This window comes from Numida meleagris, chromosome 23 (assembly GCF_002078875.1).
Source record: "Numida meleagris isolate 19003 breed g44 Domestic line chromosome 23, NumMel1.0, whole genome shotgun sequence".
NCBI lineage: Eukaryota > Metazoa > Chordata > Aves > Galliformes > Numididae > Numida > Numida meleagris.
In genome coordinates this window covers 83,217-107,746 of record NC_034431.1, presented here as the reverse complement: position 1 = coordinate 107,746, position 24,530 = coordinate 83,217, and the positions used below count along the sequence as shown (strand labels likewise).

The 24,530-nt window shown below is 42.7% G+C and overlaps 1 protein-coding gene and 1 long non-coding RNA gene across 4 annotated transcripts in view; one reads left to right on the top strand and one right to left on the bottom strand.

The window, feature by feature from the left end:
- Positions 1-24,530, bottom strand: part of SIK2 (salt inducible kinase 2) — a 43,229-nt gene that overhangs the window by 18,049 nt on the left and 650 nt on the right. For all 3 annotated transcript variants that reach the window (XM_021375833.1, XM_021375832.1, XM_021375834.1), the window contains exons 2-4: positions 19,083-19,199; positions 18,262-18,325; positions 10,678-10,839 (exon numbers count right to left, since the gene is read on the bottom strand). In XM_021375833.1, the coding sequence (XP_021231508.1) occupies positions 10,678-10,839; positions 18,262-18,325; positions 19,083-19,199 (343 nt within the window). The remainder of the gene's footprint in view (positions 1-10,677; positions 10,840-18,261; positions 18,326-19,082; positions 19,200-24,530) is intronic.
- On the top strand, positions 19,799-23,352 carry LOC110387585. The gene is made up of 2 exons (XR_002432609.1): positions 19,799-21,225; positions 21,801-23,352. It is a non-coding gene; the product is annotated as an uncharacterized LOC110387585 (long non-coding RNA).

The window sequence follows — 24,530 nt, the reverse complement described above, 5'->3', positions numbered from 1 at the left end:
CTGTATCACAAATCCTTTTTATTGTTACTCCCATTGAAAGCATTTATTAGGATGCTGAATGTCCTACACTGCTATCTTCACGACAGTGTAATCATTAAAATATTATACAACACCTATAGGAGTTTGGAGTAAACTTGTACCAGTTTTCTAAATCTGAGTTTACAAACAGCTATCACTATAATCCAACAAACTGACACACATACGTATGAGCTTATTCACTTGCAAAGAGATATCTGAGCTACAGACACAATACAGATATCTCAGACTGAATCTGAGATTTCCTGGGTTTTCTTTATGTGCTCTCTAGCCTTGAATAAACGACAAACATTGATGACAAAAGCATCAGTTTTGGAGATAGGAAGAAGGAACTCTGCCAAAAGCAACAAGCACACACAGCCTTCTGCAAGAAAGGAAGCTCTGCTCCTGGGATTGCCTACAGCTCTTTCAATATCTCAGTGAACCTTACTCCTCTACAACTGAGCCATTCTTTTAAAAAGCTTCCTATGGCTTAGCATGGAACCAGACTTAGAGACTTCAGCATTATTGGAATCAATCCAATAATTAAAAGTGAAATGACAGCCACAACTGAATAGAGAGATGAAGCCAGACAAGAGCTTGCTGCAAATTGTTCAGCTTACCCCGTTGCTGCTTTCCTGAGTTGCATGCTTTTTTTTTTTCACTGAAACAAAACAGCAAACAACCATAGCACTGAGGAAGCTGGCTTAGTAACTGAACTAAGGCTGATCATTTTCAGAATGCAGAATTCCATGTGGGTGGAAAAACTCCTCAGTGTCTGATCTGTAGCTCTCCTGTCAGTCACTTCATCTTTCTCAGAGATCTTCACAGCACAGACCTTCCAGCTCCTTTTACTTCCTGCCATCACTCTCACTCTTTGCTTGGTTCATACATCATTTGCTTTAGCATTCTTCATTCTTACTGCCTCCTTGATGTACCTTCTACATCCACTGTAGATATGCATTCTGAACATGCTTCTTCAACAGTACTAGTCAGTATTAGAAGACAAGGCTCTACTTACTCCTCGGGCTTTTAATAAAAGCCCCTGAAGCACCCTGTGTGGATAGACCTATTCACACTCTGAGTCAAAATCCCAGCTCCACTTCTCATAGAATTCAATGGAGCCACATTTCTCCCTGCTTAGTCCACTGTTCCCCTTGTGCTGCAGGTACCCCATATGTCCTGTGGCACCCAAGTGCTATTAATACTAAAATAAAGGGGGAGAAGTTCTCAAGGTGAGAGATCTGATAACAAGGCAAATACTCTTTGGATTTAAGACTCTCAGGCAAACTAGCTTCAGTTCATAAGTCAGCTGTATCACCAAAAGAATCATAGAACAGAGCATTACCAAGTGATGTGCAAAAACCATGAAGCACAGCAATGCTGTTTGTGTTTGTCCCTGGACTACTACTGCATGAACAATGGTTCATCTGCTCCCTACCCCTTTTGCCCCACACTGGAGCAGAGCACGGAGTAGATGGTTACACGTTGTTTTGTTTCTTTCCATAAGCGATAACGCTTTTACCTTTGGAGCTCCCACAGAGTAATACTGCATACTGGTGTAACTTGAGGAATGCTGTGAAAGTTAGCCGTGTTGATCTGTAGCAGTCATTTGATTTCATCCTATCACCTGCTGCATAGCTCAGAGGTATGTTGTGCTGCCAGTCAGCAGATAGCAGTACAGATACACACTGCGGTTAGCAGACACTACATGGGCACCGCCAGTGCCTCTTAATTTACTTTTGGTTGATGGGCTCTGTGTCACTGCATATCGTGAGCTACAAACCACGAGAGAACCCTCAGAATCAGTCAATGCAGAGATAGTAAACAGAAAAACTTAACAGGCTTAACATTAGTATGCAATTGTTTTAGAGGAGCTTTGAGCTGTTTGGCTGTTTTCCTAGTAGGACACCAGAGCTCCAGTTTATTGAACAGAACTCCTGCAATATACATAACAAATAACGCAGGCAGAAGAGGCAGTGTCAGGAACACCAAAACTGAAGAGGCTTTGAGAACACTTTCTGCCTTTCAAGATTTTCTTTGGCATGTAATAAGACACAAGCTCCGTCAAATCTGGTTTCAGCTAATCAGCAGGTTCAGACGTTATCTGGGACACACACACAGCAGCATGACCTCATAAGCCTTCTGGCTGTTGCCATTAATTATTTCAACTATGAGTTCACTAATGATTTCAGCAAGACTTGAAAAGAGATCCCAAGTCTTCTTGTACCCCAGGTAAATTCTTATTACCAAGAGTGCCCCTTTACAACCTTCTTCACCTCTGCTTCCTTACCACATTGCAGTGCTGAGTCTCCACTGTGTTAAAAAGGACCACTGTTCTAAGCAGGATACTTTTAGTAGTCTTTAACAAACTGCATTAATTAGGAATAATAGAGGAATTACAGAGAGCCAAGACTATGCAACCAACCAGCTCTCAGCACGGAAGCCTCTACAGTGGGTAATGCAATGTAAGGTAACGGAGACAGACACTGTTCTGTTCAAGGGCACCGCTCCTGGGGACATACGTAGCAAAACCTGCCTTCTTTACATGCACACTGTGTTGGTGATCCATTTGATTCAGGTAGGCAGTGGTAACTGTAGATCTCCTAGTTATGCACAAATAGCTCATACCTTTCTGTCCTTATTTTGTGCCTCCTCTTTACAAAGCTCACCGTCTAATCTTGAAGGAACTGCTAGGTACAGTGATGTACACGACTCACCTCCCTTATAGCAATTGTAAGTGTAGTTCTTCCATAGTAAACACACCTTGAAAAAAAATGCTTTGCAAGATGACTAAAACACTTCTTTTTATTTAGGAATTTCAAGGGATTGATTGTAGAATTTGTCTCTCTCTGTCGTCGGGTGTTTGAGGGTGCTAAGGAGCACAGCAGTGTTACAGCAAGGATGCTGGAGCAGAGCAGGCTGACCCCAGTTCAAGTACTACATTAGCGACTCACAGCAGGGCCAGGCATAGCTGAAGCATCCGCATTCTCTGCACAGTGAATGGAAATAGTCCCTCTTTGCTGAAACCTTTTCCCTCAACATTTCCACAGCCTGAAATCCGATGCTGCAACTCTGCTGTAACGTTTCTGCCACCACTAATGTACATCATGTGCTCTGGGAACATCTAAGTCCACTGAATACCTCACAGCATAAAGGGAAGCGCTAAGTCCCATTTCTGCTCATAAACATTTGCCTAATGCATTTTTTCCTCAGCTGTTAACTACACAGGCCAGTACGCTGTACATACTTCATTACATTCTCATCAACTGACGGGAAATTGCCTTTTCTTTTAAATTAACCAGTCATCCTGTGAAATATATATTACAGAGATTTCTGAATTTGCCTCACGAGAGTTCTAGTCTAAAAATACGCAGGATAGTCCTTTCAGGCCAATGCATGACAATACAGTGCAGATACTAGCTAATTTGTCAGCTGCAGTAAGGTTGCGTAGAAACAGAAAAATGGGCAGTATCTACCTTCATCTATCTGACCACACATCTGGAACTTCTGGGTCCAACCCAAAGCTGCCTAAAAGCTGCTCTTTGGTTGTCCAGACCCCTTAGAGAAACCAGGCCAATGGCTGAGCCCATCACAAATAACCCCATACGGGACAGGCAAAAAGTTTTCCTGGGTTGCATCAACCCTGCATTATACACCAAGAAAAGCCTCTAGTTTGGATCTGCAGGCTCTCTGAAAACTCAGGCTGGCTTACACAACCAGTTAGGCAAGTGGCCGCTTTGTATCCATGTACGCTGTAAATGAACTCCACTACTTTTGTAGCAATGGCAACAGCTAAATCTGGTGCCAGTAACTCTCCCAAGCCATTCTTGTAATTCCTCTCGCAGAGAGAAGTTATCTGATCTTCATCCGTCTGGGAAGTGATCCCAAAGTACGTCAGTGCAGCTACAAAGGACATATTCCCAGAGACATCTGACAACAGCAGAACACCGTGTGCACAATGCGGAGGTCTTTACTGTAGGAATTCTCACGTGCACATGAGATGAGCCTAAACACAGGAGCCTCTTTGGGACACCCTCTTCCAATATGTAGCAGGAAAAGATGATCTTCTGAAAGATATACTTTAGTTCAAAAGTAATTAGACTGGACATTTATGAGACAAATATCTACATTTCATTTACCAGTTTAACCCAGTGTTAAAATTAACCTTAAATTTAACCTTAAATTAAATATGTCTTCCAGATAATTAACATACTTCTATTACAAGAGACCATATTGGTTACTGGAGAGACTGGCTACAAGCAAAACCCTCAAGAGTAGAATCTCCAGCTTGAGTTTAAGGTCACTGTACTGGCTCTGACTCAGAGACTCACGTACTCCTTGTCACAGCAGTGAACTTTTTGGACTTGGCCATCATCAAAAAGCCCCAGTGCCTGCCTGAAGGAAGACTACAACACCAGAATGATCAGCTGAAGGTCAGACTGAATGCAAGATCCACAACAGTGCCACGCATTACAAACACACAGAATGCCTGACAGTTGCATGAACAGTTATGCAATGGCATCCTGGCATGCCACCGTACTCTGGAGGCGCCAAGGTTAGCTCAGATTCCAGATCTAAGTAGGAAATACTGAACGTAACAACAAGTTTTCTACAAAAAAATCCCCCCAAATCACTGTACATCACCTGCCTTTTTCTGATCACAGCCAGACTTCTGTTGTTAATCTGTTTTATTTTCTTTGAGGAGACATTTCTTCGCACATCATTGGCTTGGCAACCTCAACAATACTTCAGGAGGCAAAAAGCAATTTCTTTTCTCAGAAACATTTTTCCATCTGTGTAGGTGTAATTAAATCTGATCTCTCTCTTCACTTATCTTGAGTGTGTCAGATTTTCAGCATCCTCTAAGTACCACAGATAAATATCAATCCAACTCCCTGCTGCAGCTCCTATGCTATAGGAAGCATAACCTGTCCGGATACATGCAAGACTTAAAATCCTAAGAAATGAAAACTTTTACCTATCCAGACTGGATTTAAAGTTAGGAACGAATGTGAAAACATGGAAGCTGCTTCAGAAAGAAAGATAAACAAATGTGAGCAGCAAAGAACAGAACAGTCTTTAAGTACAAGTGATCAGTCTGAAAGAAGGTGCAGGTTTATGCTGCAATTAGGATTTTTGCTTTTTGCAGCAATCCTTGCACGTTTAATTTCATAGCACATAAATTTTATTTATGATTACCAGAAGCAACTCAAGAGCAAGGGCACCTTAGAACTGAGTGGCATGGTCCTTGCAAGACTCCTGCCTTCTGCTCCCTACCTGAGCAATAGAATTACAGAAATTAATGCTGTCAAGAGAGTGCCTGACCAGGTGGAACAGCATCTGATGGTTTTATGAGGACAAAGATAATTAAGTTTTATTATGCAATTCCATGAATGACAGGTCTCTGAACTGATACTAGAAGGAACAGGCAAGGGTGTGCTCTGTCCAAGCACCACTAAAGCAATGCTGGCTGCTAGGGTTCAGAGGTGGGAACGAGTACAGGAGGAGTAGGCTACAAAAAGTGGCTAGCTTTGTATGCCCTGTCACTGCCAGATGGATATCAGCCAGTAGGGAAATTCCTCAGGAGTCTGCGCACCTTGTCTATAAGTCTTACAGCCTGGCAAATAGCTCCAGCGTTCTGTCTTTGAACTGCAGTTCTGTAACTTCAGTTTCTTCCCCTTTTCAAGGGCAAGGAAGACTGACATCCTCTAGCTTTATGTTTCCACTGACAGTAAGAAGTACAGTTAAAGCCAAATACCTGTTATTTTGTGCAGTAGTTCTTAATGTAAAATAAAACTTAAAAACACAGTGATGCATATTTCAGCAATTTGCTCTTATCTTTAGAAATGAAGTTATGTTCTATTGTTATATAGAATAATCACCTGTGCAGGGAGATCAGCATTGTTTGTTAGGGTACACAAATTATTAGGGTGACTGCTTTTTGTTTCCATTATGCTTTCCGCTTCTAATTGTATGAAACGACTTTTTATGAACTCAAGAATTCATAGGATCCATTAAAGTTGTATCAAAGAAAAAGCTAACAATTAAGTCAGCATACCAGCTGCTTGATCCATTGGGCTTCCTCAGTTTTTAGTTACTGTGCTGACAGTTCAATTGTCCCATTTTTTGAGGTATTAGAACAGCCAGGATTCAATTCAGCACAGAACAATCATCAGCATTCTTCCTACTCCCCTACCTTGTTTCCGCTTGGCAGTTGCTGGTCTACCACCATCATTCTGGATGAAAGACAATCATTTTCAACCCAAGAAAAGTGTTAAGGTTTCTCATCCCAGAGAAATGAATTTCAAGAACATTACTGTCATCTAATGGAAAATGTGCCAGTCCTGCACAAGACATATGCCAGCCACAGAATTCTAAAAGGACTGAAACTGAACTTGCTATCAGAGGACTGAGATTATACAATGGAGTGATCTTTATCTTTCTAATATTTTCCTGAATCTGCATATTAAAAAAAAACAACGATCATTTACAGCATTGTGTTCAGCTGAATAAAGTCTGCATTCATGCAATCTGCAAATATTGGCTCCCAACATTTGGGGCATTTAGTTTCTCAATCTCATTACCCTCTTTAGAATAATCTTGAATTTAGATGGTATAATTTTTTGCACATACATCACTCAAATGGAATCTGTTTTCCTGTTAAAAATGGAAACAGAGTAAAATTTCAGAGCAGTTTGCAATTTGAGAAATAGAAGCTCCCTGCCAGAGCCACTGCAACTTCTGCTGTGCATCTAGCAATATGAGGTGGTCTATAATTTGTACCTCTACAAATCATGTAGAAGGGATACCAGCTTCAGAGCTACAATTAATCCAGTCTTCTAAAATTATAAAAGAATGCAATCTTCCTGGCTTTACAGATCCACATGGATCTTCTGTTATAACATAGTAATGTGAGCAAAGGACATCATCAGGATGAGAGGGGTGCTGATAAAGGAAAGGTATGAGCGTATTAGAAACAAACGTGACCCACTTCACACACTGAATGCTCATCAGCCGTTCTGACGTCAATGCACATTTTACTCTCCACCAGCAAGACAAGCCAGCACTACAGCCTACTTCAAAATAACAGTCTCTCCTACCTGATCCAGTTTGAACACAGCAGCTTTACCATCAGAATGGCACGAGTTCTGCAGACACATTTATAAAGCATCTTAATCTGGCAGTTTTGTAGGGCTGGAAGGCTACAGGGAGAACCTTGCTATTTCATCCTCAATTCTAAGCTGCACTTGCTGTTCACAGAGCCATCTCTGCAAGAGGACAAACAAGTTTTATCTGATGACAACGTAAGTTACCAGCAATGAGATACCCAGCCACTGAGAGCTCTTCAGAAACCAGCAAAATGTGAAAGGTCCAAAAACACCTGGCTGTTTACAGGCAACAACTCTGGGAAAAAAAACACAACAAAAAAAACCCCAAAGCGCTAGAAACAAGTTTTAGAGGAGCTGTCTGGTATGGTAGCCTTCAGCTGTGACTTTCTCATTAGACATTTAATCTGATTAACACCTTTGTTATATTACTTATGCTCAGGTTTGAAGTTTCTGCCCCCTACTCCAGATACCTTCTGGACAATAACAGTATCAGTGCTCTCACTTCATGAGAGCATCCTCTGCTTCTCATCTAGTTACTAAGATAAAAAAGAAAGATCCTTGGAATTCTGTCTAGCCTCTTTCTTTTAGAGCAGTATTAAAAAGAAGCCATGACATTTCATGTCAGCTTCCCTGTTTAAGCAGAAGAGGTGACAATCTCATCAGCTTAGAGTTTTAGAAGCACTTACTTCTGAATCATAGCTGAAATACAGAGGTGACTTCATGCAAGTTTCTGTATTTAACTGAAAAATGTTGTATTCTTAAAGAGCAAAAGCTTCAGTGAAAGACTTACGAGCATCAGAATAGATCAAGAGATCCCATGGCAGACGGGAAGAGCCCAGAATGGCCGTGAGCATCAGTGTGCTTGCTGCTTGGAGCGGTCAGCAAGGTGCAGCCCCTCACGTGGTGCTGGCGTGCAAACACCGATGCTGCAAAGCTTTCTTTTGGAATAGTTCATCAGTTCCTGTGCTGTTTTTAAATTGCTAGATTAATTCTAATTAGAGAGTGATTCCAGCTATCAGAGTTGGGATTCTGGCTGCTCTTTGTTCTTGCACAATTTCATAAATGAACCATGAAGAATGTGAACCACTGGAAGAGACTATTCTCAGGGACCCGCACGGTACCAAATAACTGCAAAAAACACAGATAAACCATTCGGTGGAATTAGTCATCTCTCTCTTTTGCAGAGAAAAACAGAACAACCGACCCAGGACCAGTCATCACACAGTTTCTGTCAAGGTTTAACTTTTTTTCTGGTTACTTTATCACCAAAGCTGCACACAGGAATCACAGTCCATCTGTGAAAGCTCGATGAAGATGCACAGAAGAATCAGACCATCTGAATCACTACCGGTTAACGTAATCCTTTACATGCGTTACATACCATCTGTAATTAACTTCCTGCAATATAGAGCACAGGAGCAGCTGAGGTAGAGAGAGACAGCAGCAGCTGATGGAACCTGGGAACAACCATTTATCAGCGTTTTTGTTTATTTCTGATTCTCTGGAGAACTTATGCATCAAAGTTCTCCATGAGATAGCAGTTGATGTCTTCAGTCTTTTCTGGCCCTACTAGTTTTCAGAATTTTGAGACACCACCACCAGTTCTGTCTCAAGATATTTTTTGCTATTTGTACTTGGGCCACTTTGATTTCAAGTCCAGACATCGTCTCCATCCTAAAATGCTTCTTTAGCTTTCTTCAGGTGTGAAAAGCGCTAAATAAGAACTCATATCAGAACTTCACCTTCTAGCTACAACAGATTTGCTTCATCTGATAGTAACTTCTACACTTATTCATTAATAATAGTACAAAGTCTACAATAGAGAACAGAGAAAAGCAGAAGAAATGAAAAAGAGGCTGCCATAGAAACTCCACTATTTATTGATATAAAACAGTAAATAACACAATTTTTACAGCTTTATGAACCTTCTTTAAAAATTCCCACTCTGACATGCTAAGCATCCATGAAACAGAGTGTTTACCAACAAGTCCAGATTACCAGGCTCATCTGTTCAAAGAATCAGTTTCACACACCATCCCCTATGCCAAAACAAAGCACGTTACATTCACATGTGGCTTAAAAAAAAAAAAGCCTAATAATCCATACAAGTCATGGTTCTGAAACTCACATCACTATATTTTCCTCAATTTATTCCTTACTTAACCTTTCTAACGCTTAAGCCATTAGAAAAGCATGCTAGAGGCAAGGTGGTGGTAGTAAAGGAATGGAGAGTAAAGTATTCAACATACAGACAAAAATGAAGGCCAACACAAAAGCAGCAAACGTGCAGGATCTGGGAAAGCTACCCCATTAATACATACACTGGTAAGAAATCCTTCTTGGTCTGCTAGAAACATCCCATTTCACATCCAAAGATAACATGTTTTTTTGACAGCCATGACTAGGTTCCTTTTCTCTAAGTTTAGAGGAAGATAAATTCTTACTCAAGCCATAGTTTTGATCCCAGAGCTGCTCATTTTTAGAGACTGCACTGATTCCCCATTCTGATAAAGGTGACTTGAAAGGATTTAAATGATTCTTCCTAAGGGTGAAGTTAATCTCCAGAGACAGATCAAATGCTCAGCCTTCCCAATGTCTTCTGCAGTATCACAGCGGAAGGGGTAAATCTTCACAACAGAAGAAGCTAACCAGTTGAACAGGTGCTAGCTTTTCCTTTAAAATCTTTCAGGACACAGCCTTCACACTCCATGGATAAAAAGAAGCACGCGCTTTAAGATCTGCTGGCACATTTAACACTTTTCTGCAGCCTCATCCTTACAGAAAGCATTAGATATCTAGATACATTTTCAGTTCACCCATTTCAGAAGTGCCAGAGAAGAAATTCAAGGGTAAAATCATCTAGTTGTGGCCTGTAACTCAGCAACATTTTATCACTGCATCCTCCTCAGTCAATTGAAAGTCTATTCACACTTCCTTTTCAGAACTCACAAGCTTATGCCAATACAAACCAGCTTCTTCCACCAGTTAGTCCCCGCTTTCTTGCTCCTTTGTTATCGATGACTGAAGTTCAACAGTGCTCCAAATCAAGATGTTATCTAGCTTTTGCATTTCTGGGCTAAAGTCAATATGGAAGGATTCATGGAATTGTAATTAGTTGATAACCGACAAAATTATTTTCATTGCTAGCAACATCTGCTGTGTCTAAATTTATAATTAAAATGAAATCATGCATGCAAAAAGAAAAATCAATAAGCTTCCATTTTTGGGTTTTTTGACATTGAAATAAGTTATTTGATTAACTCAATTTTAACCTGAACATCTGGCAGCACTGACATGTTATGACACCCACGAAAAATTACTAACTCTAAAAATGGTTTTCTTTTTCCTGAACGTATAATAGAGCAAATCTAGAAATTGTTTTAGCTATGTGCACTGTGATATCCATAGTGCAAAAATACTCTATGTATTACCACTCTGATTTTCTCTGCCTTAAGCACAGCAGGACTTCTTAGGCAGCAGCAACTGAATTACTAGAAAAAACTTTCCTTAAAAATAAGGTGTTACTGAATAACATCTACATTCTGCATACCTGCTATTTTGATGTTCATGTTGTTGTCAAGCAGAAGATTTTCAGCCTTCAGGTCTCGGTGCACAACCTTCCGGTTGTGACAATACTCCACCGCTGAGAGGATCTGCCAGAACTTGCGCCTGGCCTCGGACTCACTGAGTCGGCCATGGCTGGCGAGGTAATCTGTTCACATAAAGGAGGTTTACATAGATTAGACACCAAGCAGTAGCCCTGAAACCAAGTGATTTCTCTCAGATATTTTGCAGTAGGAAACTCAAGGTGTATTTCAGCTAATCCCAGTCTCTTACATTCTTCTCTCCAAGAAGGAGGAGAGAAGAAAAGCTGTTGCCTAGTTCAACTCAACTCCTTTGCTCTTTCTTTTACAGTTGTCCGACCATTCTGATAAATATTTTCATGTAAGAACTCCTGCAAAGTTGTTACATTCACACGTCTCTTGGGAAGCCTCAACACATGCTGTGCAGTGACTAAAAGTATTTTTTCCTTTAGAAATAAAGCAAACACCCATGAAGTTCACATCCTGACCTCTCTCTCACTTTTGTTGCATCACAGCAGAAAGAACATTTCATTTTCATAGCTGATTATGCTGTAAAACTGATGTTAGCCCTGAAACAAATGATAACTCTGAAACTGAAGAAAACCGAAGACATCATTTATCCTCAGGAACAAAAACAAGGGAAGCAGCAGCTGCGTGACAAAAACAGCTTCTGTAGCCAGTTCTATTCTTTAACTTCCAAGGCAGAAAAACCAAAGAATCAACCATTAGGATGGCTTCAGTATTGCCTTCTACATCCTACAGAGAGTGAAACTCATGGCTAAGATACAGGAAACGCACATAGGTATTCTGCAGGAGAGGCACAGCACGTTGTAACACAATAGCGCAATAGAAAGCACAGCAATAATAACAGAGTGGCAAAGTCCTAAGCAGCAGCAAGGGAAAATAAGCCCAAATGCAACAGCCGTAGACACAGAAAGAAAGGAAAAAAAGCTGCTTACCCTTGGAAGGCCTCAGGTACACAAGAATCTCCAGCAAGATACCCTTAAATGAGGTCTGGGAAGGGGTGGATCCTGGCTCCAGCCCTTACTGTCACTCAGGTGCATTGCATGCACCTGAGCTCCTCTGTGTTGGCCCCGCCTTCCCACCAGGTGCTCAATCACTGGTTCAAGCCATGACTTCGCATTTCTGCTACACTCCACCCCTTCACAGCGTGGAGCAATGATTGATCAGGCTAAAGGTAGGCCCTTTCCATTATGGTGATCCAGTACACCACGACACTTTGTACAGTTTGCCTGATGTGGTGCAGATTGACAAAATATAAGGCAATTGATGACTGGTTGAAATTCATGTTCCTTTGTGGGCCAGTATTCAATGGTTCTTCTGGAGGCACATAGTTGCTTGGACCAGGGAAGGTTTGGCTCGCATACCATCAGTCCCATGTAGTCCATCACTGGGTGTCATGCTGATCTTACAGTGACCCTGGAGCATCTTGATGTCATATTGCTCCTCCTGGTGATCCTGTGGACTCAAAGATACTCATGGGAGTAGCACAGATGTTTCAGAGGTACCAGAAGGGGTATGTCTGCCCTCCACAGCAAGATACAGGCCGTGTTCCTGTCCCAGGTCAGCACTTCGGCTTGTACTGGGGCATGTTCCATCTGTACCATATCCTTTTGCCCGATACCTGAGGCTGCATAACTATATTGGTACTAAAGGGGGGGGATCTGATTTGCCATAGGGACATGATTAAGATCCCCTTAGCAATGAAAACTAAAGTGTGGACCATGATGTCTGCAGGCCATGTACTTATTACCAGGGGGACTACCAATCCCATAACCTCCAATAATCTCCCCCAAGGCGCAAGTAGGCCACACCACTTTGGTCCTACTTGCACCTTCCATGGCCGTTCTATTTTAAGGGTACCGGATTGTAGGTTCTCAGGGGCAGGGAGCAGAAGATTATTTTCATTGCCAGTTGGGGGTCTTACCCGATTACTGGTGCCCGTAATTTCGATCCTAAGTGGGGAGGCCCATGTTGTCTGTAACATCTTCAGGGCACTGGGTCTGCTGTCTCTAGGCCTTTCATTCATGTTCTGCAGGGTTTCATAGCCTCTCTTTGTCCACTCCTGCAAGGACTGAGAGTCTGTCTTTAGGGCAGCCTTAAGAATACCATTATAGCGTTCAATAAGGCCTGCCTCCATCGGATTATATGGCAGGTGGAATCACCACTCAGTGTTGTTTTCTTCTGCCCAGTGTTGTACCACTGCGCCAGTGAAATGAGTCCCTTGGCCACTCTCAGTGACTTGAGGTGTCCCATAGGCGGCCATCAACATGGTGAGTGCCTTGATGCTATATGCCTGGTTTGCTCTTGGTTTTGGATAGGCCTGCATTAGTCCACTTGCTGTGTCAATGCAGGTCAGGGCATATCTTGGCCCCTCAGACCGAGGGAAGGGCCCAGTGTAATTGACCTGCCATCGCTGGGGAGGATTGTGTCCTCTAGCAAGATGGGCTGTTGTTTTGGGCAATGGTCTTGGTCTCATCTTGGAGCAAGCATCGCAGTCTCAGCATGCCTGGACGATATCAGACAGATGTGTGGGCAGCACCCATGCTTTCGCAGCTGCCCACATTGTCTTTTGTCCAGCATGCCACAGCTTCTGATGTAACCAGTGGGCGATGTTCTCGGATGGTGAATCCTCAATCCATCAGACTCCAGACAGTGTGTCGGCTTCATTGTTTTCCAGTGACTGCAGAGACTGATGGCCAGAAACGTGGTAGATGTGTACGGTCCTGTGTTTAACCATATTCCATATGTCTAACCACATATCTCTGCCCCAGACTGGTCGGGTGTAAACAGTCCATTCCTGGGTGGCCCACTGTGCAATCCAAAGAGTGAGTCCTTGGTACGCAGCCCAACTATCTGTGCAGATATTCAGTATACCGTCACTGGGTTCCTTGGTGATAACCATCCATGCAGCTCACAGTTCTGCCCATGGGCTACTCTGACCATCCCCCTCTTCAAACCAAATTGTATCAGTGGAGGGATGGTATGCCACTGCTCCCAGCTTGCTTGAGTTACCCTTGCTGGACCCATCCATATACCAGGCATCTTCAGGAATGGGATATTTCCCTTCTTGAACAGGACTCTTCTCCAGTGGAGCGACCATTGTCTCTCTACCAGTCAGGCAGTTTGCCCCGTCAGAGATGTAATTTCATTTTCCACTTGTCTAAGACAAGCTTTTAAAAGCTCATTTTCATCTTTTAATTCTTCCTCAGAGGAATGATACGCATTAATAGTTAGTAGCAGAAGCCATGCTACAGCAGATGCTGCTACTACTCTTTCCTCATTTGTCAAAAAAGTTTGCTCTAATTTACTGAAAAATTCCATTTTTGAAGGGGATTTAGTAATAGGACCATTGTCCCCTATAGGACCCCATTCTTAAATAATCACTGTGTGCACCTGAGCTCCTCTGGGCTGGTTCTGCCTTCCCACCAGGTGCTCAATCACTGCTTTAAGCCATGACTTAGCATTTCTGCTACACACGTACACATGGCCATCTCCAGCCACTTGCTGCAGCACAGCTAGTACTGACGTTAAACAAAACAAAAAAAACAGTGACCAAGCAATGAATTTATGCAATTTGCTTTAAGTTGCTTTAAGTTTTAACTTGCTTTAAGTTTTTTTTTCTTTTCGTTTTTCTAACAGCCACCCATGATCTGTAATATAATGCATTTAAAGTCACATATATGATGATCAATGACCCAATCAGGTTTTGGAAAAACTTGACTACAGACTGCTGATTTCTTCTTGAATAAATCAGAAAAGACGAAATTAAATTTAGATAATCTAATGTTCCTAAAATAAGCTGGTACTTTAGTTCTTAATCACATAATGTTGTTACATGAACTTGCAATCCTATGTTTCATTTCTGTGGTAGGTGAGCTCACTCTGTATTCACAGTGAGGTGACAGAACACAACCTTATTAGTTACAGTACAAATACCAACCTTACAGAATGCTAGAGGAGAATGAAGGCAGTTCACTAGTAGTTGGATATAGTGCCTACATTATGACCAAAGGGGAAATTTCATAGCTAGAAAATCTTTTCCATCCTGCAAGTTGTGTGTGCTTGCTAGTCAGGGAGAACATGTGCTGTCAAATATTCTTCTGGCAATAGTTTAGAAAAATAACAGAGGAGAAAAAAAGGAACCAGAAAAAAAGGACAAATATAATTTTAAAAACATCACTAAAAACGCAGCTGCTAGTTTGTGATGCTATGTGGAACAAGAATAAGCTGGCAAAGGACCATTAGAAATGTAAGACAAAGGCCGGGCTTTCTGTAGAGCTGTGGAAAATTTGCCAGATTTGGCAGAACTGCTGTAGACTTGTGTGTGCAAGGCAACTGGCTGCAGCATACTACAAATACATCATCTTTCAGTATAAACTAGAAAAAATGCAGTGAAAAAGTGGCATAATGATATCGAAGAACTGATTCATGACATTGTTTTAGAAAGAACAGTAGATTTTGATAGAGCCATTGCCTATTGGCCAGGAAATCACCCTGTCAACGATGCATATGGGAATATTGTTCATCTAATTGGTAGTGCATAGCCATCAATTCCAAAGTGTAATATTTCCTTATTAGCTCTAGGTTACAGTTCTGCTGCAAATGCTTACTTGATGCTGTAAATAACCTGAAATTATATAGCACTACCAAGGGAAGCACCCACAAGGAGGTTGGAAAGTTTTGCAAAGTGCAACAGAAAATGCAGCAGGGAGCACGCACCAAGCACAGCCCAGTGGGTCAGCAGCACTGTCAGCAGATGACGCCCGGTATTCCAGGATTCACAAAATACTCCTCAAAGTTTTGGACTTACTGGAAAAAAAAAAAAAAAAAAGGGCCCAATGCTTCCAAACTCATGTTTGCCTATGCCATGCAATTGTTACATGTTGTGACCAATCACTGACAGGTGGCGCTCATTTCAGCAGCCCTCAAACATTTCCAGGCAGTCTCCAGATTACTGGAGATCAGATCTAAGTCCAGACCTTAGATCTGATCTCCAGGATGTGCAGATTTGAACACTCTCCTCCACGCTTCTAACCAGTCTGAGTCTGAATGCATTGTCAGCTGGTTTAACTTGGCAAAGCACGAGAACAAACAACGCGTGGCAGTAGGGGAGGTCGTAATATTTGCAAATCATTCAGTCACGAAGTGCCTGACAAATCAAATGGCATCAAGGTGAACTCAGATATCAGACACATTAAATTACACTAAATGCAAGCCAGCCCTGTAAGCTGTTAATCCATCCTCTGTTAGCAATGCAACAAGTTAGTTAATGAATCTAAACCGTCATTTGCTTTCACAGCTTTAGCCTGTTAGGGCTCATTTAAAGCTTCCAAACCAATATTCCTGGCCTTGCATTTTCCACCAACTCTAGTCACCCGCATGGAATAGGTGATCTATCCTAAAATGCACTGCTTTCTCTCCTGGAGAGGTAGAACATGCCATGATCATGCTTTAGACTTTCTCTCCTTCATATTTCCAGGATATAGAGGAAAAAGAAGCATCAGAAAAGTACATACATAGGTACAGTCACTTTGGCACATGTCAAATGTGATACGAGCTTTAGACACAGATGTCTCTTTATCACTTGTTTGGAGGTCTCATGCTAAAAGCCAGCTAGAAGCCACTAGAGGAAAGTGAAGGACGAGATCAAACTAAATGTTACCTAAACTTCAGCCAAAAGCAGTACATCCCTTTAAATAGTTAAATCAGACATAAATCACAGAAAATGTAGTCCTGAACACCTATGGGGTGTTCAAGATCATTTACAGATTTAAAAATGTGAATATAGTGAGGATGTCAGACAGCAGAAAGAAGGGTGAACAGTTTTCACAGTAGTAGAAGCAAACACAACTGGCGCTGTGGATATTTATTTTCACCTTGCTGAACTGGAGGATTAGCTTATCTTTAGGATTAAGAATCAGCTTTACCCTCCACGGTCTGCATTCTTGTAATATAAAGAAAAAAAAAGAAAGTTCACTAATGGAAAAACTGTAGGGAATGAGCCCTTCAGAATAGGTGCACTGTAATTACTTCAGCTGACAGTTAATCTAGAAGAGGCAAACTCAGCACACCCAAGGAAAGATCAGGACAGGAAGGAGGAAAAGCTCACAAGGCTTCAGTCTCCTTTCTGCTTTTCTCGCTCCCTCTCCTTTTATTAAATACCACCTTGGATTTTCTCTACTTCCTGGTTACGTAAAGTTGCTCTAGACACGCTATCTTGCTTACGACACGCAGTCCAATGATAAGGACCTAAAGATGAAAAAGAAGATAAACCAAACAAGAAGAAAGGACTTTGACCACTTGATGTGTTTCCATGAAATCCACCCCTTGGCCCACAGTGCAAAAAATTACATTGAGTCAGGCTCGACCTCTTCTGTTCTCCAATCATTGGGCTCCCCCCCCATGCTGAACTCTATTCTAATGCCTCACAGAGTTTGTTCTGCCTGGCAGTGTCGATTGAGTGTCAGTGAAACTTTTTCTCAGCAACTCCAATTTTGTGACGGCAGCTAAAATGTACGGGAAAACTCCAGGTGCCTAGATGTCAAGCATAAAGTCACAAAATCAGCCTTTACAAAGATCAGTCCGGTTCCTAAACCAAGCAACAGTACCTGCGATATACAGAGTACTCCAGATGACAGCATACCAGTATGTCAATCTCTTTTTTTCATTACATATTAACTCCATCTCTCACAAGTTACAGAAGAATGCTACACACAGTCCGAGTCACAGGTCAGTATGACTGGCTTTCCATAGCAGTAGCCACACAGTCTTTCCATATCTACAGGAAGAACACTAATACTGCTTCAGACATCTGAGTTGCTCCAGGAATCTCTGCTGATTCTAGTTGTTTTACTCCATGGACAGAAAGTAACAGTTTGTGACAAGCATACATGTCAACAGTGCTCTCTCATCTATGACTGTGTGACACAGATTTTTTTTCTTCAGTTTAAACAAACTTTCAGGTCAAAACCCACCATCTCACCACTCTAATTCACTACCATAGCCACTTTGCTTTTGTATTATTACTGGGAACATAATTTTTGCTATTAAATACTATGTTAACACTTCCATCCAGCACCAGGAATGACATCTCTTTCCACCCAGTAGGGGCCCAACAAAATCTGGGTAAACCTGATGAAAAGGTGTTGTAATTGAATCTCTCCTCCTGCAAATTTTTATAGAAAACATCACCTCTCTTTTCATTTTTCAGCTCTACCATCATCCTCACATTTTGAAGGTGAGACACAACAATATATGCTCCAGATCAAGAGCATATTAATTCCAACTGCACAACAGCTGAAGTTCCTTTACAGCAAAAATTTATGTTGGAAACTCAAATTGGAGCAGCTTTTCCTAAAGTTGTTAGTTCTAAAATGAGAAGCAGTACCAGCTGTCACAAGCTTTTCTAGACAGATAAAGGAAAAATGACATACCACAAAACAAAAGCCCTGAGTAAAATCAGTACAGTTAACGAAGTGCAGAAGTTAATGGTAAAGTACTGAGCATGGCAACATTCTCTTACTTACCAAAAATTTCTCCATTTTTGGCAAATTCTGTCACAAGGTACAGCATGCTTTTGGTCTCCATAACCTGTTGATGGAGAAATCGCACATTAAGTTATTTGCAAGAAGAGCAAAAAGCCACCAAACCAACATGAATACTTCTATTTATACATTTTTCCCCCCAGTAAAAAAGAAGTGGAAGTCTGTCCTGGACATACAGTTTTGTTTCTCACGTTGCTTCACCAGTTCCAAGGAGAGCATTTGCATAACAGAAATAAGCCCACCAAAGAACTAGTTATCTGCCTTCTAGGAAATGCATTTCAAGATAAAATGTTTGGGTAGCTCTTGCTCAGCAGGTGCATTCACACCACAGCACTTTTCAGAATCTAGACTTACATATTCTCATGTCTGACCCAAATATAGGACTGAAAGGCTGCAAGCGCTGCTCAGGTTTCTCTCAGCCAAGGCTCAACCAAAGGAAACCGCCACATCCACGGATCCCTCCAGTTCGTGCTGGCTGTAGGCATTGTGCTGAGCATTCCTACCCTGCTCTAGCTACAAAGTGCCTTGCCTACTAGCACGCAGCAGAGTTGCATTACCAGGCGTGGCAAACTCTTCTCCTTCCCTAACATTGCACTTGCAACTTCATGTGTTTTATGCACATTTCAGATATATTTGAGTACCTAACACCTCCAGCCTAATTGCTGCCCTGGGAAGAACAAGACCACAATTGATGTGTTTTCAAAAACGTTAACCATGTATCAGTGCCAATTCATTCCCGGAAAGCTGAACTTGTGGATTACTGGTATGCAGTGAACTGATAGGAAGAGCCATGGCTGCCATACCTGGTAGAGCTTTATGATGTGGGGGTGATCCAGCATCTTCATTATCTGCACCTCACGGTAGATCTTCTCGAGATTCACAGCATCCAGCTGAGATTTGTCAATGATTTTTATTGCCACCTGCAGCCAAAAAAAAGAGAGATTAGAGCTCTGGCTGACTCCTTTATCCTCATTATAAATACCACGATCCCAGACAGATGGGAGCTTTCTCCCAGCTCAGAAACACATATCCCACACTTCAGCCTTTAGAAACAGAGCAGCACAGCCCAAGACATGGCTGTAGTGCCATGGAGGAGTTCACAGGATGCTCTGCCAGCAGCGTTCCAACTCCACAACTGCAAAAATGGTACTGGAAAAGAGAAAGCATTGGCTCTACAGAGTCAAGACATGGTGTGTGCACATAGTTCTAACAGTGAGGTGCTTATTTTAAGTGTAATTAATATGCTGCTACATAGGGACATCTGCAGTTCATCCACTCAAGGAAAAAGCTCTGTAGCAGAAATGCCAAGTCACAGCCTGAACCAGAGATTGAGCACCTGGTGGGAAGGCAGGGCCAACCCAGGGGAGCTCAGGTGACCAGAAGGGCTGGAGCCAGGATCCACCCCTTCCCAGACCTCATTTAAGGGTTGGCAGTGGTAGCAAGGGTATTTTGCTGGAGATCTCTGTCTACCTAAGGCCTTCCAAAGGTAAGCAGTTTGTGTTTTTTTTTTTGTTTTTTTTTTTTCTCCTTTCCCCCTCCCCCCCTTGTTTTGCTTCTGTGTCTATAGCTGCAGTATTTGGGCTTGTCCTCATTTGCTGCAGCCAAAGACTTTACCACCCTGCTATTATCACTGCACTTTCATTTATGTTATAGTGTTAGAAGCTCTACAGAGCAGATGCATCTGTAGGTCAGAACTCACCAACAGATCCCACTTAGTTTAGGGAACAAATCTGGGTCCTAGATAGCTGCTGTGCAGGAGGAAGGCTGCTGCAGAGCAGAGGATGTGAGCATTCTTCGTGCAGCTTAAGAACTGCACGCACACGCACACACACAGCTCCAAGTCTCCACAGCCTAGTGGAAGATCACACCTCATAAACTCACTTTTCTTATACTCCCAGGAACAAGGAAGAAATCCCTTCACTACTTCCCTAGAAAGTTACAAAATATCAAAGTAATCGAAGCAAACCACTTGAGCCAGACCAAATTCTTAAACATACATTGGAAAACATTTATTAAAAAACAAGCCAATGCCTCACTTCTCCACTTCCTCTCATTTATTTTCTGCTCTCTCTGGAATCCCCCAGACACTAGATGGTTTCTTCTTCCTTCTCCCTATCTGTCTGCTCCACCTGCTATGGAGTGATCTCCAAATTTAAGAGAAATGGAAACCACTCTTTCTTTTTAAAAACCAACAAACATTCACCTGCAGCTGCCTTGCATTCCTGCCTCACACCAGTGGTACGGTACGTCTTCAGGCCAGCAACAAGGTGAGTTGCACTGGACAACCCCTGCCTCCTTCATTGGCCTCGTGTAGCACAATGAAACCCTGCTGCCCTGTTTAGTATTCAAAGTGTATGGCAGCCTAATGGGGGATTGACACAGCACCACCTCAGCGACCTGAGGTATTGATAGCAGCTTCTCTTCTCCCCCTGACTCACATCACTCCACGCAGAAGCCTTACCCAAGACGCAGAACTGAACTCCTGCGTGCCCATCCCATTTCACTGCTCCTTCCCCTTACTGCACCTTTTAAAAAAGACAGTAACTTTCTCCTATTTACTCTTCTTGTACATAGGAAATGCATACAGTGCTGAGAAGCTAATAAAAGCAGATTTCTGCAGAACTTCAAAGCAAAGAGGTTTTGTCTAGCGGGGGGGGGGAGGGGGAGGAACAACAACAAAACAGTGAGTTTTGTAATAAAAGTAATAGATAAAGGGCTTTTGGACAATTTCAAGGAAATGAAGTAGGCTGTCCTCTAGGGCTCATGCTGAACCTTTATCTACCCATCATTTGTTTGATTCACACAGATATTTATACTTCTCCTGTACTTCTCACTCCTCCAAGTGAGTGTAACAAGGAATCCTGCAGCTGGATGGTTCCTTGTTGCTACTTTTTCCAACAAAGCTTGGCTCTTATCACCTCATCCTATTGAGAAAAGCCTGTCTTTGTAAGTACGTGGGCTCTTAGCGTATTTTCCAGTGTAGTCTGGCACTTCCACAGTGTGATCTTAAATTTTAAGTACTGTTTTTACTGATACTAAAATATACAGGCTGCTATCACTCCCAAGCCCACCTACAAATGGTGGATGCCAGATATCCCAGGCACGGCCCTGAAGTTGGCAGCTCCCAGCTTCCAATATCTGCACAGGGTTCCAGCCAGCTTTTAACTTTGTTGTCCCAGATACAGAAGCATCTATTTCCCTAGGAAAACCCAGATAAAACTAATGTCTCCTTCTTTGGCTTTAAAGACCAAATACATCTGACAGCTATCACTAGTCTATGCACAGAGGTGTAGGTGTGCTGTGTAACCACCTCTGATCCATCTCTCAAACACCTGAAGTAATTCTAAGCACAGTTCTTCATTAACAAAGAATATCTTACTTGAGATGCAAGAACTCAGGCAAAATAATGAGGAATAAGCTGTATCTCCAGCTTAAATAGGTTCTAATTAAAAACCCTAACACGTTTTGTCTCATAACGTGAAGTTATTTGACCTTATTAAAGAGTTCTTTTTTTCCAACAGAGTAAAAAGCATATGGCTGCCTGATCTGAAAAGGAAAAAAAAGAACTATTAACCATCCTTGTACAACTCTGAGTGCTAACGTTATCTCTGTGTGTACAGTGGCAGGCTTCCATGTGAAGAGCAGCACAGCAGCAGCTGGCACCGCTGCTCTGGTCAAATGCAGATTAGACAGCTCGGTCTATTCTGAACCCTCAGTTCCCACATATCTCACGAGGTCCCTGGGAGGCTCAGAGAAGAACCTCTTGGAAATCCATGAAATCCAGCAACTCCTTCACCACACTGTGAGGAGGAACAAGCATTCAGCAGCAATGGCTCATTTTTGTCCATAGCCTTAGCTGTGTTGTGATGACAGGAAAAGGGGAAGTAATTCTTAGAGGTGAGGAGCTGTTTCAGGATGAGGAAGAGTTTCCTATCTGAAAAGTGTGTTTTGTTCCTGGCCACACAGCTTGCCAGCAACCACCTGCATCTTACTGAGCACTGCAGCACCACTGAGTGTCTGAGAACAGTGCATGGAGACCACCCGCACCCACTGGTGAGTTCCCATTGCTCTGGTGCGCTCTGTCATTGCCATAGCCAAAAAACCTGACCCTAATTAGGGACAATCATACACATTCTGTCATTCTGGTGTTTTCTTCTGTCTTAAATAAAGAACCTCCTGAAAAGAAAAGGGAATGAAAACCCCTACCAACTGAAGTAAGAATATATACTTCAAGACAATGTCAAGGTGACCAACAAAAAGAAGAAAACACAGTTCTTTTACTTCGTTCATTCCTTTTCTTCCCCCCCCCCCTTGGCAATTTTTGCTACTTAAATACTTAGGAAAGCTACAGAGATATTTTGGAACACTGCTTATTTTTAAAAAAATATTAGGGATAGCATACACTTCCCTCTTCTGCTAGAGAACTGCTCAGCTCTCATCTGGAATTGGGAACTGAAACTGTCAAGCAGCAAAGCTGAAATGCTTGTCAAAGCAAAAGAAGAGAGCAGTCCTGTCTTTCAATTGCTCCAGCTTTCCGTTTCCATTGTTTTTATATTACCCATTTAATTCTTGGAGCAGTCTTTCCAAAACCACCCACACCCAAACATGGCACAAGAAGTTCATGTAGAGCTTGTCCATGTGAACTGTAAGGCGTCACCCAGATTAGAGGGATTCAGATGTGAGCCGCCAACCCAATGCATCAAAAAGTAGATAAGAGGCATTAAAATCAGCAAACATCTGGAGTCTGTGGCTGCAGGATGAGCAACCAGAGTTGTTTTTAGTTGTGGTTTTTTTTTTCCAATTGTTGAAGTTTCCTACTGAATTACTCCGTTAACCTGAACTGAGATGTGGTTCTTTCGTAGATTATTGACAGGGATTGTCCAGGTGGTACCTTCATCTGTCATCAACAGCAAACAGAAGCATAGCACTACCATGCGAATCTTCATATTTCATCACAAGCCAATACGTACCTTCCTAAACTTGATTTTTCCAGCTTTTCTTGTCTTTTCTTAGTCTCTTCTCCTTCCAAGGAAATTTTTTGCTTACCTATGCATGTTTCACTAAGAACAGTTACTCTGAGATCACAAGATTTCTTGGCAGCACGATAAACAAGTGCGGCAGGAAAACACGTGCCGTAACTTCAGTGGCAACAAACATACAAACAAGAAGCTACACAGAGGTCACTCCAGATTACTTCTGTCACCACCAGCGGGGATCAATCCCCCATTTTTGTGCATGTGCATATACATGCACAGTGAGCTCACACCAAACTAAGGGAGCTTGGTGCAGACCTGCAGCACTCATTCAAAGCAAAACTGGCCACCATCAGCTGCGTCAGCACCCTTAAGAGGAATCTTGATGGGATTCCTCTTCCTCAGTGACCACTTAAATGTGCACAAAGCCAACCCGGCACTTCAGCTGCAGCATGTCAGCACACTGTCCTGAGAAACAGACAGCCTGGGTACATCTCTGATATAGAAATCTTCCTAGGGACTGTGTGGGAGATGGATCCTGCAGAGGGACACAGGGCTCCTTAGGAAGGGAGAGCTGGGTGACAGAGGCTGGTACCAAAGGGGAACACACAGGAATTCAATGATTTCTTAGAGTACAGATGAAAAAGTCACAGCAGAGTTGGGCAGCTGTGAGGCTCTAAGTCTGCCTGCAATCTCTGATATTTTGAACAACACCAAACAAACACACGTTCTAAAACAACAATTAAAAATCAAAATGAAAGGTTTTGTTCTCATCGCAGAGTCTGACAGAGAAAAGCGAGCTCCCAGTGAAGAAGCACTACCTGCAAGGGAGTGTGCAGAACATGGGGGCATGGCACCAGACCGGCAGGTGTGGACACCTGAAACCAGCTCAGCTCTGCAGCAGTGGCACTGAGGGATTTACCAGCGATGCTCGCAGTACTGGGCAGCTTAGGAAACAAGGGAATTAGGGAAATTTGGTTCTGGGGATGCAGCACTCATGTGCGTGGCATGGGCACAGCAGCAAGGGCATCGCATGGAGTTGTGCTAACCTGAAGGCCACGCGCGGGGTATTTTTCAAAGCCGGGTTCACCACGCAGGACCACAGCAGCTCCTGCGGCCCCCGGCCCCGAGCTCCGCCTGCTCCGGGGGGGCAGCGCTCCTAGAGGGCCGCAGAGCCACCGCTCCCCCTAGGACCGTCCCGAGGCGCACGGTACCTGCACCAGGCATTACCACCGCATCGCACCGCGCCGGCGGGCGGCCGCGGGAACACCCGTGGCC